This window comes from Spermophilus citellus (assembly GCF_964194105.1).
Source record: "Spermophilus citellus genome assembly, chromosome: 10".
NCBI lineage: Eukaryota > Metazoa > Chordata > Mammalia > Rodentia > Sciuridae > Spermophilus > Spermophilus citellus.
In genome coordinates, this window is record NC_138197.1 from 68715626 (window position 1) to 68732900 (window position 17275).

Genomic DNA, 17275 nt, shown 5'->3' on the forward strand with positions numbered 1-17275 from the left:
TCTCTCTCCAATGACCCATTGAGTGGGAAGAGGGAAAGGGTGGAGCTACAGGAGACCCTGGGCTCCTAGGCACTCCCCACCCTCTCATATCCAAGCTGTCTATAGACATTTGGCAGCATAGAAGGGACTTGTATAGAGAGATGAGGAAGAAACTAGTTACAGTTCCCACTGTCTCTGCCTCCAGTCAGAAAAGCCCTGTTAGCAACTATACCTTGAATTCTATGTACTTGCCAGCTCTGAGGGGTAGAACATTTGCATAAGAGGGGCGTGGGTGGGAATAGCACCACTCCTCCTTCATTCTCCCCTCCCATGAGCGGTATATCCAGTAACTGGAATCCACAAGCAAAGACAAGGTGTCAGGGGCACAGTGACAGGGTCTAAGAGTGGTTCAGACTGCCTTACCCACCCAATTTCACAGTTGCTTTCCTTTTTGATCCTTGTGTAAAGCTCCCTAGGTGGTGTCCAAGCTAGGGCCACAAGTTACATGAGGTTCAAGCAGGAGAGGGGAGATGCATCATGATCCTGCTGTGTTGGCTTTTCCGTCTCCCCTCAAGTGCTATCTACAACTTAGAAAGAATATAAGCTGAGACCCTAGGCTTCTCGCTGGATGTGACTTTCATTTTCACAAACAACCCACTGTGCCCAATGTTGTCCTTCCTGTCCTATATTATCAGGGAACCTAGAGAGATGAGTTTGGCTAGAACTAGACACAGCCTTAATATTCATTATTTATTCTCAGAACATACAAACTCATCTTCTCAGAGAATAGAAAACAGAAATTTCACTCAGTGACTTAAAGATGAACACAGCCAGCTCACCCTGTCCCCACATCTACTAAAAAAATTCCCTGGGGGAGGGACGCCTAGAGTGCACAGCACCCCTTGGCACAGGGCTGTGCACAGTTCTAAAGGCTCTTGACTTGTTTTATATGCCAAATGGGAAAACAGCTGTCAAAATGACAGAGTCCACAGTCCACAATCCTCATGGTGCCAGATCCCCTGGGTTATCTAGGGCAACAGCATCGCTGCAATGCACATGGTTACACTGTCAAGTCCTTGCCAAAGAAGATCCTACGCAGGCAGCCAGATGTGTTCAGTCTTGGGGGTAGTGCCAGCAGGTTGCCCTATAAACTGGGAAGAGTTCATGGCCCAGTACAATGTGAAAACCCCCCAAAGGGGCAAAGCTGGGCCTAACATCTGTGCTTTCCCTGCCTCCCACAGCATCCTCCTATGGTTTTGCAGTCTCACTCAGGCCTCCGACCTTACGGTCTAAGCCAGAGAGTCTAATTGTTTCCAAGCTCCCATAACCCAAGACTGAGAACCTGGAAAGAGGAATGTGAGGGTCTTAAAGATTAGGCATCACGCAGCTTCACAGCATGTCCTTAAACCCACTGGAGGAGTGCTGTGTCAAGCAAAGATGGTCTCTTCTCGGCGCTTCTTGGTGAGGATGGTGCCTGGCTTGTGCTGAGCATCTGGGTGGTTGGCTAGCTCTGGGGGACAGGAAGACACTGGGCTCTCCAGGATGGCTTGCTTCAGCTCATAGAATACAGCTGAGTCCTCTTTGGTGAGGAAGGTGATAGCCACACCACTCTTGCCTGCTCGTCCCGTACGGCCAATGCGGTGGATATAATCTGGGGAGCAGGAGGAATATCACCCTGGGACCAGGCCAGATGCCCTGGTGGGCACTGTCTGAAGCATCTATTCCTAAAGGCACCCACTCCTATCCCCCATGAACCTTTATGGGCAGAGAATCCACCTTACCCTGCCCATATCTGATGCTCCCACAGAGCCTTCCACTGCTGTCTCCCCACTCCCACTGCTGACTGTGATCATCCTACTATACCAAGTGTCACCTAGCCCCATTCTTTTCTATAACCCTGAAGACAGAAGTGTTATTCCATGTACTAGGATAACCAACCCAGACGAGCTGATGGGCAAGAGCTTTTCTCATCAGGACTGGTGTACCCAGACTGGAAGCTGGGAGCTCCTCAGAACAGCATTGACCCTAAGTGGAAGGACATATAGTCTCACCTTACACTGAATTGAAGCTGCTTTCCTGTGCACTTACCTTCAATGTTTTTGGCCATATCATAGTTGACAACCATAGACACATCCTGGATGTCGATACCACGACCAGCCACATCTGTAGCCACCAAAATATCCTTGGCCCCAGCCTTGAGGTTGGACAGCGCAAATTCTCGCTGCTCCTGACCTTTTCCACCATGCAGTGTACAAGCATTGTACTGTTGGAAGAATGGTAAGGTAGACAATAATGGGAATATGGGAAGACACAAAAATAAAGAGAATGGGGATGGAGGGGAAGGGTTGGGGTGAACAGCAGGTAGGAAAAGGGAAGGAGGAAAGAGAAAGAATACAATTGAAAGAGAGGAAAGAACGGGTGAAGTGAAAAAAGGGATGGGAGGGAAAAGAGCGTGGCAGAGGCAGACAGAGTAAGGTCAAAGGCAAAGCATCTGGGTGGATGGAATCAGGTGAGAAGTTCTCAGAGAATTAGGAGAGATGAGGGTGGAAAGCAGGCATCAGGAAATTTAAGGAAGATGAAGAATTGAAGGTCAAGGATACACTCTCCTTGTCAAGGGCACCGATTATCAATATTTGCCTCCTGACCCTATTATCTCCACTCCCAAACATATTCAAACAGCATGAACACAACTCTATTCCACACCCTCAGACCCTGTTAAGATGCATCTCAAAAACCTCTTTCTGCCCACACCCTACTTGGATGAAGACCCACAGCAGCTTTTGACTGGTACAGCTGGAATGGACAGGGAGTCCTAGCAACTGCCTTAGTTCTCCTCAAACATTCTTTTCATTTTGGCCCCGATTGGCTGAATGTTAGAAAGGTTAAAGGATGAGAACTCAAAGTAGGTGCCTAAGGGACTCCCCCCACCCCAGTGTCAAAAAGCAGCCACAGAGACTGCTGCTCTCCCTTGCCAAACATACCCCCATTTTCTCCAGGGACTTGGCCAACACATCACAACCCTTCTTTTGATTGACAAAAATGATGATGGGTGGATCAAAGCCTTGTTCCAATATTGCCAGCAGCTTTTTCCTGGGGAGAAAAATGAGATGCATATTTCCCACTCTAAGTGAAACGCCCAACCCTGACCTGTGAACACCAATTTCAGGATCTTAAAAGCCAATGGCATTCTAAAAAAGAAAACAAACTCTTCAACATGGCAGAACAATTGCCCAGCCGTGACTGCACTGGAAGAAGTTCTCAAAGCACTTCCTCTCCACCAGTTTCCCCAGCTCAGCTGTCCCCATACCTCTTTTCTGACTCTGACATGAGGAAGACCTTCTGTTCCACACGCTCATGGGGCTTGCCTGCGGAGCCAATGTATACCACAGCAGGTCGCCGAAGATAGCTCCTGGCCAGACGCTCCACCGCTGGAGGCATGGTGGCAGTGAACATGACTGTCTACAAAAACAGGAGGCTCAGCCCTGGGCCCAGGCAGATATAATCACATATCCCACTATCACCACAAGCTAAAAAGAATCTAAAATGTGTTCTACTGTAAGTTTGATAGCTATCACCTTAGGAACAGTGTCCTTTGCTTTCTTATTTTTCCCCAATACCTGTTCATTCAGGCACTTTACATCCTACAATGACAAGAAGAGCTAGAGCATTTGCTACCTGTTGTCCTGGGTAGTAGCATGATTTTTTGAAATAATTTTTTCAGGACTAAGCTAAAAGGCCACCCTTAAAGACTGTCAGAGGATTGTACCTAGGCACACCTCATCATTCCAGAAACACGTACTCTAAGCCTATATAAGGCAAAAAGAGTCTACAAGCAGGTGTAGGAACTTGCCCAATTTTTCCCAACCCAGGGAAGCAGTCTTACTTGGCGGTACTTATGTTTTCCTGACTCAAAGTTGGCCAACATCTTCTCAGGATCCTCAGCCTCATCTGTGTCTGGTTTCTGGTTGCTGACAGGCATGTGCTCCAGGATCTTCTGGACATCTGGCTCAAAGCCCATGTCAATCATCCTATCTGCCTCATCCAGAACCACATAGGTACAGCGGCTCAACACTAGGTAACGGTTCTCCAGTACATCAATCAGACGTCCCGGGGTAGCGATCACGATCTAGGGAGTATTCCGTAATTATATATGGCCCCAGAAGGCAAACCCCTTCTTTTCTCTGATGTGAACTATCCACCCAGTTGAGTAACAGACCTCCAGTGCTAAGGAACTTGGAACCCAACCTCTAGATGAGTTTGGCAGTATAGAAATTCCTAAGAACTTATATGAAGTTATTTGTTGCTACCTCGGGAATAAATAAATGGGGTCTCTAAAGTAAGACAGAGATTAGACAGAGAAGGCAAAAATCAGAAGGAACTTTCTATATAGGAGAGAGACTAACATTTGAAAGTGGCTGCATGAAGAGATGCCACTGAGAAGTCTGCACAACTCAATTCCTACAGATTTCTAAAAGGCTCACATCCTCTTTCCTGACAGGAAGGTAACATGCAAAGTCAATGATGTGGGCTGGCAAAGTAGTAAGAGCACAGGCTTTGGATATGAACCTCAGCTTTGTCTGCTGCTAGCCAGCTATGTGGGACTTCAGGCAATTTATTAACCCAAGTCTCAGCTTCATTTATAAAATGGTGATCCCACTCCCTGTTTTCATGTTTGTTGTGAGAATTAATAAGCTAATATTTATGCATTATGTGCAGTATGACCCATGGTGCATAAGATCTGAATAAGTAGTACATATACATAAACTAGTCCCTTTTTTCATTTTACTGCACATCTATTCCAGAAACTAGAAACAAATGCCCGAGAGAGAGAGAGAGCCTTCCCAAACAGCAGGTGGCTGCTGGCAAGGGAAACAAACCTCACAACCCATGCGCAGCCTGAAGCCCTGGTCTTCTCTGGAGATACCACCAATGACAGCTACAGTGCGGATGCCTAGCGGCTTCCCAAATTTGATGGTCTCTTCCTCAATCTGCTGAGCCAACTCACGAGTAGGAGCCAGGATGATGGCATAAGGGCCCTGGTCTGACTCTTCGATCCTGTGGTAAATGGGGTGTCCCACAGCTTCATGAGCTTTGGTTCTTATTCAACCACAAATAGGAGCAAGACAAAATTACTTTTAAGGCTAACTATGGGAATAGGGAGGCTTGTGGGAAAAGAATGTAGGGATCCCACTTAAAAATTAAAGACTCCAGGGCTGGGGTGGTGGCCCAGTGGTAGAATGCTTGCCTAGCACATGAGAGGCACTGGGTTTGACATAAAAAAAAAAAAAAAAAAAAAAAAGAAATTAAAAAAAATTAAAGACTCCAGAATAACAAATTTCTCTAAGGATTGATCCTTGCCAGCAACAAGCATATACTTCTTTGATATCATGATCCAATTATTCACTCATATCCAACCCAAAATAAAGAAGGCAGCTTCTGATTATAGACTTACAAAGACAACACCAGGGACTGGGATGGAGCTCAGTACTAGAGCACTTGCCTAGCACATGCAAAGCCCTGGGTTCAATCCCCAGCACTGCAAAAACACAATAAAACAACAACAACAACAACAACAAAAACCCCACAAAAACCTCAACAAACATAACAATTTTCACTTCTCATACCAATCCAAACTCACTCCAACTGAAGCCAGCTGAACCTACCTGTCAATTTTGGGAAGTGTGGTGATCCAGACCAGCAATGGGATGAGGAAGGCTGCAGTTTTACCACTGCCAGTCTCAGCCACACCAATGATGTCACGATTTTGTAACCCAATTGGAATTGCCTGGCGCTGGATAGGTGTTGGTTCCTGCAGTGACCCAAAGAAAGAATAATGGGTGCAGGTACTACCCAAGCTACTGCTAACACAGCAGGCAATGTGCCAGCACAATGTATTTGGGTGGACACAGAGTACAATTCACAGGAAAGGGGGCACAAAAAGAATCACAATCCCTAAATGGCCAATACTTCCACCAGAAAGTGACAGATAGGGTCATTTTGGTGTCCAAGGGCAGAGAAGATACCTAATAATCAAGGAACAAAATTCTCTATTCCCAAATTAAGATTGTATCCCTAGAATGTAGGAACATGGCTGGTCTCCTGGGTCAATTGTCCCTTCTTACCTTATAGCCACATTTATCAATGACCTCCAAGATGTGTGGGGGCAGAGAAGAGTCTTTCCAGGATCGAATGGGATTAGGGATTTTGCCACCTTTGGTGGTAATGCTATAGTCCTCACGGAAGATCCGCCAGTCCCTGTCTGTCATCTCATCTAACTTCTTCTGCGACCAATGACGATCATCCCAGCGCTGTTTGGCTTCTTTCTTTCGAAGTTTTCGGAGTCTTGCTCTGGAGCAGAATGCAAGGATTAAATGGAATCAGTAACTTCTACCTCCTTTCTGGAGAAACCCTGGGCTCTGTCCAACCACCTCAACTACTCACTCCTCCTGCTCCTTTTCTTCCAGTGTTCGCCTCTTCTCCATTAGGTCTCCATAGAAGCGTGACTGCTCTCGTTTCTGCTGCTTTAAGTCAATGCCTGCAATGAAGCCTCGCCCCAACAACTGCACCTGGTGCCGTTCTTTGTATCTAGAATTGAGACAGGAAGAAAAAAAAGAGGAGGAGCTATTGTAGCAGCAGAGGGTAAAGATAGACTGTCAATATGCATCAGTTCTCCCTGACCAGCATCTTTCCTCTCTCAGAGCTGGTTGAGTATTACCAATTTTCCCATCCCAGTTTTATCTTACTTTTTATCTACCTCTGTCACCATTAGCTTTCTCTCTCTCTAGGGCTGCCTAGTGTCGAAGACAAGGGACTCAGGCCAAAGCTACTCACAGGGGGTTGTAATCGATGGATGTGTCCTCAGATGCATCCCACTCAAAGACAAACTTGCGATCGTTGAGATGCCTTGTTCGACGCCGCTTTTTGATGCCACCCAGGTAACGTTCCTGCCCGGACAGCACAAAACCAGTCAATTTCAAGGCTCAACTCTCACATACAGAGGCCAGAATGGCCAAATAACTGTTCTTTGTGTGTGTGTGTAGATGAAGCCAAGGCCTGCACCTTAATAGCATGCAGTTCCTTGCTCTTATCCTTCTCTTCCCGGATCTTCTGACGACCTTCCTCATCCTCATTTCCATTGGTCTCCCGCTCCATTCTCTCCCTTCGTTCCCGGCGTTCCCTTTCCTGAGGGTCTTCTGGAGACCAAAGAAAGAAAAGTTGCAGAAGAATTCAGTGGAAGTAAAAAGGAAAGGGAATGGAGGGAATCCAGACAATACCAAATGAAGAAAAAGAAATAGACTTGATACAAGGGAGATCTAATAAAAAAGATATTTTTCTCATAAATTTCCACCATCCTTCTCTCTTCCAAATTCTGGAGCAAACAGGTTTCTCTCTTTCTAAGTGACACCATAATCCTATCCCACCCTTTCCACACAGGGTAGAAAAACAAACCCAACATCTTCCTGCCCAAGTCTTGGAACTGTTTCCTTTTCTTCCTTTCTTCTTCAAGCATTCTCTGCCGCTCTTCCACTTCCTGCTGCCGTCGCTTTAGAGCTTCAGCTTCCCGCTCTGCTTTGGAGAGGAACTTAGGCTACAAAACAAAGAGTGGGGGATATGGCTCCGTGGTAGAGCACACTTGGCTATAGCATGTAAGCTCCTGGTTTCAGTCCCCAGCACCACAAAAAAATAAAATAAAGAGGGAACTGTGATCTGGGAGCAGGGAACAATCACATTACTGCTAGGAAGACTGCATGGAATCCCCCCAAAATATTTGCAAAGGCATTAAGCCTATTAAGGAAAACAAATAGGCCTAGGATCCTGTTATGGGCTGAACTATGTACATTCCCAAATTCACATGTTAAATTCCTAATCCGCAGTACCTCAGGATTTGGCTGTATTTAGAGACAGGACCTTTAAAGAAGAAATCAAATTAAAATGAGACCACCAAGGTAGGATTAGGCCACCTAATCCAATAGGACTGGGGACCTTATAAAAAGAAGAAATTTGAACACACAAAGACACCAGGGGCACATGTGCACAAAGAGATGACCATGTGAATACAGGAAAAAAAAATCCACAGCCAGAAGAGGGGCTTCAGAAGAAATAACTCTACTGATATCCTGACCTTGGACTTCTTTTTAAAATCTTTTTATTTGAAATTGTGAAATTTGAGGTTTCTTCTTATCATCATCATCTTCTTGTTTTCAGTTCTGGAGACTAAACCCAAGTTCTCACATATGTCACTCAACTGTGTACCAATGAGTTACATCTCCAGCTCTTTTATTTTATTTTTTGAGACAGTATCTCACTAAGTTGCCCAGGCGGGCCTCAAACTTGGGATCTTCCTTCCTTGGTCTCCTAAGTGGCTGGGATTACTGGTATGAACCACCTAACCCAGTTTTTTTTTTTTTTTTTTTAATATTATTTTAGTTGTAGACGGACACAATATCTTTATTTTGCTTATTTTTATGTGGTGCTAGGATCAAACCCAGAGCCTCACATATGCTCAGCAAGTGCTCTACCACTGAGCCACAACCCCGGTCCTCAACACAGCTTTAACCCAGTTCAAAATAATGTCTAATATTAAAGCTACCCAGACTATGGTATTTTGTTATGTCACCCAGAGTATGCTAATAGAGACCCCAAAGTTTCTACCTTAGCCTCAGCTTCTTCCTCAGCCTTTTTCTTGGCTAAAAGTTCCTCCAGAGATAGTGGCTGGGCCTGAAGACAAAACACAGTACTTCATTCCATAGAAGCTCTCTTCTATTGGACCAACAAAGCAGGGCTACACTTCGCAGGAAGACGAAAAAATTATTTCTTTTTTACCTTAGGCTTCTTATCACCATGCTCATCATCTTCATCTTTTTTAGAGTCTCTGTCCTTCCGAGATTTAAAATCTTTTCCTCGGCCAGGCGATAAACTTTGAGGAAAAAGAACAAAAAAGGTCTATATCATGTCTTACTCTAGTTCCTGGATGAGGTATAGACTGAGCCCCAAGAGGAGGAAGGAAGTTTCCTCATAACTCAACAAGATGGCCTAGCCCATGGTTATCCATCATGTCCTAAGGCTCTCTTGGCAGGCAAGGTCCCCCTCTGCCTACTCTGAAATCTAATTATGGCATTTTCTTAGCCCTATTCTACCTGAATCTCCTTTTCTGAAACCAATATCTTCTGGGAAGTGGGCCTTCTCTATTAATGTCAAAAATGTTTTCTCCAGCTCCGGGGGTATAGCTCAGTGGTAAACACATACACAAGGTCTTGGGTTCAATCCCCAGCACCACAAAATAAAGCAGTTGCACTTAGGAAAAAGAAGAAAAGAAAAAACTCTTAATTTTATAATACACAATGAATTGAGCCTACCTGGCAACCCCTACAAGCCAAGAAAATACTACCATTTATATCCAACACTCAGCATCTTTCCCTACTATCTATGCCAGCAAGCCTTTCCCCACGCCTGCTACATGCTTAATCTACAAGAGATCTCAAACAATCCCACTGAGTTTCTGTTTTAAGTATTCTGTCCTTTGCCTTATCCAGGGTCTGATAAGAACTTTACATAGAAAGTTTCCAAAGGAAAGAGATCAAAACACTGGGACATTAAGCTATTCTATTCTATTCATTTAGGTGCTAGGGATTGAACTCAGGGGTGCTTTATCACTGAGTTACATCCATAATCCTTTTTTTTAATTTTGAGACAGGGTCTTGCGAAGTTGTCCAGTGTTATGGGTTTGATATGAGGTGTCCTCCAAGAGTTCATGTGTGAGACAATGCAATAAAGTTTAGAGGTGAAATGACTGAGTCATGAAATTCCTAACCTAACCTAATTAGGTTAATTATTTTTAAAAAATATTTATTTTTCAGTTTTAGGTGGACATAATATCTTTATTTTTTTATTTTTTATTTTTTTTAGAGAGAGAATTTTTTTTTAATATTTATTTTTTAGTTTTCAGCAGACTCAACATCTTTATTTGTATGTGGTGCTAAGGATCGAACCCAGGCCGCACGCATGCCAGGCGAGCATGCTACCGCTTGAGCCACATCCGGAGCCCCTATTTTTTTATTTTTAAGTGATGTTGAGGATCAAACCCAGTGCCCCGCTCATGACAGGCGAGCGTGCTACCTCTTGAGCCGCATCCCTTGCCCTAGGTTAATTCTTAACCTAATCCCCTGGTAGGGACAAACCAGGTGGTAACTGTAGGCAGAGAAGATGTAGCTGGAAGAGATGGGTCCCTGGGAATCTGCCTTTGGGGTATATATTTTGTCCTTACTGAGCAGAGCTCTCTCTCTGCTTCTTGGAGCCAAGTTCCCAGCTGCTTTCCTCTACCACACACTTCTGCCATATTCTGCTGCAGTCAAAGCTCCAAGAAATGGAATCAGTCATCTATCAACTGAGACCTCTGAAACTGTGAGCTCCCAAATAAACTTTTCCTCCTGTAACTGTTCTTGTCAGATCTTTTGGTCACAGCAGCAAAACGCTAACTAAAACGCCCAGAGTGGCCTCAAATTTGTGATCTTTGTGCCTCAGTCTCCCAAGTAGCTGGGATTAGGGGTGTGTGCCACCATGCCCCATAACATTAGGCGATGGGGCAGGGAGGGGGACCACTGGAGATTTAACCGAAAGGCCCTTAATCCCTGAGCTACATCCCCAGCACCCCCTCCTTTTTTTTTAGTTCTTGATGAACCTTTATTTTTATTTATTTATATGTGGTGCTAAGAATCAAACCCAGTGCCTCACACATGCTGGGCAAGTGCTCTACCACTGAGCTATAACCCCAGCCCAGCAGCCCTTATTTTTTATTTTGAGACAGAGTCTTGCTAAGTTCCTGAGGGCTTTGTTAAATTGCTGAGGCTGTTCTCAAACTTGCAATTCTCCTCAAGTTCCCAACTTGCTGGGATTACAGGAGTGTGCCACCATGCCCAGTGACATTAAGCTATTTTAACAAATATGTGTTGTATATCCTGGGTAGGAAATTGAATGATATAATGGAGCTACAGGAGTGTTTTGTAGGCTAATAGCCTTTTCAAACTAATTTCAAAATTCCAAGCACAAGTTGAGCCTCAAAATGTGACTTTACTAACCATTATACTTTCTAAAGAAAACACATACTTTTTAGAAAGACAATTCTGCAATAACTACCACCAAGATCTGCTAAGAGAAATTAATTTTCCTATGAAGCTGAGATAACTGAGATGCAGAAAGGAAGAGATGAGCACACCCCCTAAAACCCACTCTCATTCCCTCAGGTACCTGGATCGTTTACGGTCCTTGTCTCGTCTGTGCCCATCCTTGTCTCGATCGCGGTCCTTTTTATTCCGATCTCGGTCCTTATCTCGTTCTCGTTCTTTGTGCCTTCGTTCTCTGGAATACAGCAAAGTTAAGAGATCACTTGATATTTCCAGAGTATCTTACTTCACTATAGCCCTGATAAGGTTCTATACCAAGAACTGCACCTTCCTCTCCGAAGTGATTGTTACAAATTGTGGAATATATTTCCCAGGGCAATAACAACGGAATTCGAAGAATATCTCATAGATAAGAGTTGCAATGCTAAGTAAAAATGATGACAATGACAGACCATGGACAACTATGCAAACATGATAACTATCTTCCTTGATCATGTGGACTTTCATCTTATAAGCTCCCTTTCAACCTCTGAGAACTGAACAAAACTGAAAACACTTGCAGGTCCAACTGGGATAGCAGTACACTAATATAGAAAAAGCAGATGTCTAATACTAGAGGCACTGAAGGAACCAAGAAAGAAGTTTGAAATGTATCCTCCGTTCTCATGTAACAGACATGCAAAGTCACTTCACCTCTCTGTAGACTTAGAACGGGAACGAGAGCGGGAGCGGCTGCCTCCTCGACGTCTATCCCTTGAACGATGTCGCTTCCTATCTTTAGATGGGGAGGACTTCCGGTCCCGGTCTCTATCCCGCTCTCTGTCAGGAGTCCGTGATCGCTTCCTTTCCTCCTTGGAAGGTGATGCATCTCGGTCCTTTTTATCAGCCAGTTCTCCTGCCATCTGTTGTAGGCAAGAGTAGGGGTTATTACACATAATTCACTCAAATCTCAAAACAACCCTGAGGTAGATATAATAGTCTGCCTACTTTAGAGATGAAGAAACTGAAGTTCAGGTATATAAACTAACTTGCCTGAGGACACAGAAACAGTTTGGCTCCAGAGGCCCATTCTTACACACTAAACTGTACTCTGGGATTTTTATTTTAGTTTTTGAGGCGTACTGGGGATTGAACCTAAGGGGGCTGAGCTACATCCTCAGTCCTTTTTATTTTTTATTTTGAGAAAGGGACTTGGTAAGTTGCCAGGCTGGCCTTGAACTTGAGATCTTCCCACCTCACTTCCCAAGTAGCTGGGATTCCTTTTTATACATTCACTTCTAAATATGTACAATGAGTATACCATATGTCAATAGATTTTAAAAGTATTAAAAGATGTGTTGATGAGATTCACAGCCTTTGGGACAGGAATCCCCTGTGTTTTTCCTTTGCTAGCAAAGCAATAAACCTTTTTCCTTTTTCTCAAAAAAAAAGATGTGTTGGTAAATAAATAGTGTACCACAATTTCTAGAAATATCCCATATTGCTTATCTTAGGAGGATATTATGTATGCTAGCCTGCCAGGATTAGTCAATATATATATCTAAGGGAGATAAACTGTCTTGAGCTCAAAAGAGAAAAGTTCAACTTTGAGATTTAGATTATAAACAGCACAAACAAAACCTAAAAGGAGAACAGCTGGGCATGGTGGTGCATGTCTGTAATCCCAGCAACTCGGGAGGCTGAGGCAGGAGGATCATAAATTTGAGGCCAGCCTCAGCAATTTAGCAAGTCCCTAAGCAATGTAGCGAGACCCTATCGCAAAAGAGGGTGGGGAAACTATGCTGGGGATGTGGCTCAGTGGTTAAGCCCCCTGGTTCAATCCCTGTTATCAAAATAAATAAATAAAAGAAGAAACAAAGCTGGATACAGTAGTACACACTTCTTTTTTTTTTTTTTTAAAGAGAGAGTGAGAGAGGAAGAGAGAGAGAGAGAGAGAGAGAATTTTTAATATTTATTTTTTAGTTCTCGGCGGACACAACATCTTTGTTGGTATGTGGTGCTGAGGATCAAACCCGGGCCGCACGCATGCCAGGCGAGCGCGCTACCGCTTGAGCCACATCCCCAGCCCTAGTACACACTTCTAATCCCAGCAACTCAGGAGGCTGAAGCATAAGGATCACAAGTTTGAAGCCAGACTAAGAAACATACTAAGATCCTGTCTCAAAATAAAAAAGAAAGGGCTGGGGATGTGGCTCAAGTGGCAGCGCGCTCGCCTGGCATGCGTGCGGCCCAGGTTCGATCCTCAGCATCACATACAAACAAAGATGTTATGTCCGCCAAAAACTAAAAAAATAAATATTAAAAAATTCTCTCTCTCGCTCTCTCTTTAAAAAATAAAATAAAAATAAAAAAGAAAAAGGGTTTGGGTTTAGCTCAGTGCTAGTGGCCCTGGGCTCAATTCCTAGTACCACTTAAATAAAGAGGGGTCAGGCAGGAATGATCAGACTTGTATAAAGATTTAAAGAAATGTACTACCACTTTTAACTAGAGAGATTTGGTATAGGGTATACAGGACCTACATACACATTTTTCCTCAACTTCCCATGAATCTACAATTCATAGATTCAAAATTAAACATTAAAAAGTACCAAAAACTTGGGGCTGGGGATGAGACTCAAGTGGTAGCGCACTCGCCTGGCATGCGCGTGTCGCTGGGTTCGGTCCTTAGCACCACATACAAATAAAGATGTTGTGTCCGCCGAAAACTAAAAAATAAATATTAATTTAAAAAATTCTCTCTTTAAAAAAAAAAGTACCAAAAACTAGGGTTGGGGGGGTCATAGCTCAGTTGGTAGAGAGCTTGCCTCACGTGCACAAGGACCTGGGTTTGATCCCCAGCACCACAAAAAAAAAAAAAAAGTACCCAAAACTAGAAGTCCCAACTGACATCCCCTCCTCAGATTCTCACAGTCTTGATTATCTACATTATCCAGTCTCATGAAAGGTTTGAGCAGGAATTTGATCTGTTACCCTCCTATCTGGGGGACACTGAACACCATGCTATACTGTTTCTTTGACTACAAAATCCAATTCATTCAGGAGCTAAAATGACATAGAGTCTGAATCTGCTTCTACCCCATCATCATCAATACAATCATCATCCCTAAGACTTGGGATACATTTCTCAGAACTTATCGTCCAAATGGTCCAGCTAGAATATCAATTCCCTAAGCTTTAGTGCACAATCCTCCTTTCCTATGCCATTCCTTGCCACATAGTCTGAAAAAAGGAAAATGTGTAAGAATAAGAAAACAAAAATGAACAAGTAGTACTTTCAAAAAGTGCAGGCAACCCATTTTATCTTTAAAAATACTGTTCTATATCTGCACATCACACACATCACATAGAAATACTTATATTTCTTCCTCTTATAACTCTTAAGAAAATACAAAAGAAAGTATCCTGGACCTTATTCATTCTTTCAACAAATATTCATTGAGTTCTTAGTAGGTGCCAGATAGAGTAGTAAACAACACAAAACCTGTGACTTCACAAAAGTTAAATTCTAGTAGAGAGAATTTCAAATAGTAGTAAGAGCTAATGAAAACAATAATACAGGGTGATATGATGGGGAGCCCCCCCACCTCCACCTTTCTGGATACTGTAAATTGAACCCAGAGGTATTCTGTAAGAGAATTACATTCCCAGTCTTTTTTATTTTGAGACAGTGTCTAGTTAAGCTGCCCCAAACTGATCTTGCCATCCTCCTGCCTCAGCCTCCTGAGTAGCTGGGAATACAGGTGTGTGCCACTGCACCAAATGGGAAAAATAACTTTAGTTGATTGACATTTAAGCTAAAACCTGAATGATGGAAGAGAAAGAGTCATGCAAAGATCAGGGAAAAGAACTTATTAGATAGAAGAGACAGCAAGTACTAAACACTGGGGCAGGTTTAAAAAGATTTGTGTGACTGATGGGACTGAGGAGGTTTGTGTGTGTGTGTGTGGGGGGGGGGGTGACTGGAGATGAGTCCAGTGAGGGAGGCAGGAGTAAATCATGAAAATGAGTTAGGACAGGGCAAAGAAACTTGAATTTCAAGTTAACTGCAATGGAAACCTTAGAATGGCTTTAAACAGGATGTGATGAGATCCAATTTTACACTGGGAATTACTTTTGGTAACTTTTACATATAAAACCATTGAGAATGCATTACAGTACAGTCAGCCCTCTATATCCCTCCAAGGTTCTACATCCGTGGATTCCACCAATCACAGATGGAAAACATTTTTTAAAAATTACATGCGCATGGGTGTGTACACACACACACACACACACACACACACACACACACACACGAGAAAGCAGCAGCAGCCAGTAAGAAGAAAAAAAAAAAAAAGGAAACTGTAGCAATACAGAAACCAAAGGAGGTTGTGGTCAACTGTGTCAAGTACCATTCAAGTGGAGTAAAGAAGCAACCATTACATTTGAAAAAATGGAAATTATTGGCGACCTTGACAAAAGCTGTTTCAAGGCAAGGAGGGAGCATAAGCATGACTAGTGAATTTGGAAGCGAGTGAAAAGTGAGAATAAATATAGACAACTTTTATTACAGATAACCAGGCCACCTCTGGCTATGCTTCCCAGCAGCCTTCCTCTTAAATCTCCACACTTTTGAGTTCCTCTGTTCTTGTAAAGCAAAAGGCAGATTTTTTTTTCATTCATCTAAGTATTTATCTAGCGTGTACCATAAGCAAGGGTCAGTGCAAGACGTTGTGTGAGTTACAAATGAAATTCTGTCCACAGGAAGCTTTTAGAACAACAGAGGGCATGAGACATATACCAAGATGAAGGCTCAGATGAAGTATTACAGGAGTTCAAAAGAAGCAGTTTTTCCTTTCATTTGTAAAAAGGGATTTAGAAGGCCCCACAGAGTAGGTGGCTTTTGAGCCTTTACGTATAGGCAGAATCTGAGGATGTGTAATTGAGGGCGCGGAAAAGAAGCAATTCCCCTCAAAAGAAATAATACAGGCGGTGCAGAGGCGGGAAGGTATGGACTGATTTGGGGAGTAAACGAGTTACAGTTTGGCAGGAGCACGGGCTATTTGAAACAAGAACAGGTCAGAGTAGGGGTATCACAGGCGCTGTACCCATGGGCAAAGGTCTAGGTCCATAACATCGTCCAGAGACGTGGGAGTGAGCCCTCGGCAACCAACACTACCCCTGGGGCCCGCGCCCCTACACTCCTGCCCGCCAGAGCTTCCCGGGCTCGTGCCCTTTCGCTAAAGCATTCTTTCCCGCCTCGTCCCGGAAGCAGGGGCTACAGTAGTGGACCCCACTCTTGCCCTCTCTGCAAGATCGTGGGGACCGCCTCCACCGCCCAGGACTCACCACCCTGTGTCTGAACCGCCTAACGCGGCCTCAACGTCGCTGAGCCGTCGCCATCTTTCCCATTTCCTGGTCGCCGTGGAGCACCCCGGGCGCGCGGCAAGCTGGGAAGGCGAGTCCCCGGGCCTGCTCGGCTCAGGCAGGCAGTGAGGTCGGGAACTACTAATCCCAGAACGCACGGTGCGCGCGCCGGCCGGGCTGCGAGGTCTGCTGGGCAATGTGGTCCGTCAAAGCTTTGAGTCTGCGGGAAGAAGAGATTTCTGTGGGCGTGTAGCCAGCCGCACAGTCTTTTTCGAATGCACTGGTCTTCTACAGTTAATGATTATCCTGACTGGTGGCTTATAGCGAAGTAATTTAGAGCTTCCTTAGTTAATGCTAGCACATAATGAGGTAACGGTAGTTGGGGAAAAGCGTTTTTACGAAAATTCTTTGAGATAGATTATTAGTCTGTCCGTTTTACAGAAATTATTAGTCGGTACACTTTACAACTAGACAAACTAACGATCAGGTTCCAGGAGTAGACTAGTTTTTCACAAGTGGGTTAGTTCATTGTGTGGAACTACCCCAGGTTTAGGAGTAACTGGGTTACTATAATATCCCGCAACTGAGTGAGTGCTGAACAACCCGTTGTTAGGACAATTCAAAATGAGCCAACACATTGGACTCCAAAAGCCTCCAGGAAGGATGGTATCTCCTGAGCTGAGGCACCTGTTTTCTTAACATTCCAGATAGGACCCTGGCTTCCTCATTTTCTTGCCCTTTGGGATCTGGGTTATCTCATTTTTGTTGCTGCTTCTTCCTAGTTCCCCCTACTTAATTCCTCCCCTGAGCTTTTTTACCCAAATCATATG

The 17275-nt window shown here is 44.0% G+C and overlaps 1 protein-coding gene across 1 annotated transcript; it reads right to left on the bottom strand.

The window, feature by feature from the left end:
* Positions 1-1259: 1259 nt before the first annotated feature.
* DDX23 (DEAD-box helicase 23) lies at positions 1260-16560 on the bottom strand. Its single transcript, XM_081310085.1, has 17 exons — positions 16428-16560; positions 11793-12001; positions 11224-11334; positions 8803-8896; positions 8632-8697; positions 7429-7567; positions 7039-7172; positions 6811-6923; positions 6421-6564; positions 6102-6327; positions 5643-5788; positions 4857-5034; positions 3863-4105; positions 3287-3438; positions 2961-3069; positions 2068-2242; positions 1260-1630 (listed from the first exon to the last, which is right to left on the bottom strand). The coding sequence occupies exons 2-17, from the start codon at positions 11999-12001 to the stop codon at positions 1407-1409; spliced, it is 2463 nt and encodes an 820-aa protein (XP_081166211.1). The 5' UTR covers positions 16428-16560; the 3' UTR covers positions 1260-1406.
* Positions 16561-17275: the final 715 nt, after the last annotated feature.

Bases quoted from the DNA above. Each gene is read 5' to 3' on its own strand.
- DDX23 (XM_081310085.1), bottom strand. From the start codon at position 12,001: ATGGCAGGAGAACTGGCTGATAAAAAGGACCGAGATGCATCACCTTCC. The intron at 4,106-4,856 runs GTTTGTTTCCCT...AATACTCCCTAG, and splicing joins GGCTGCGCATGGGTTGTGAG to ATCGTGATCGCTACCCCGGG. The intron at 1,631-2,067 runs GTAAGTGCACAG...CCTGCTCCCCAG, and splicing joins TATGGCCAAAAACATTGAAG to ATTATATCCACCGCATTGGC.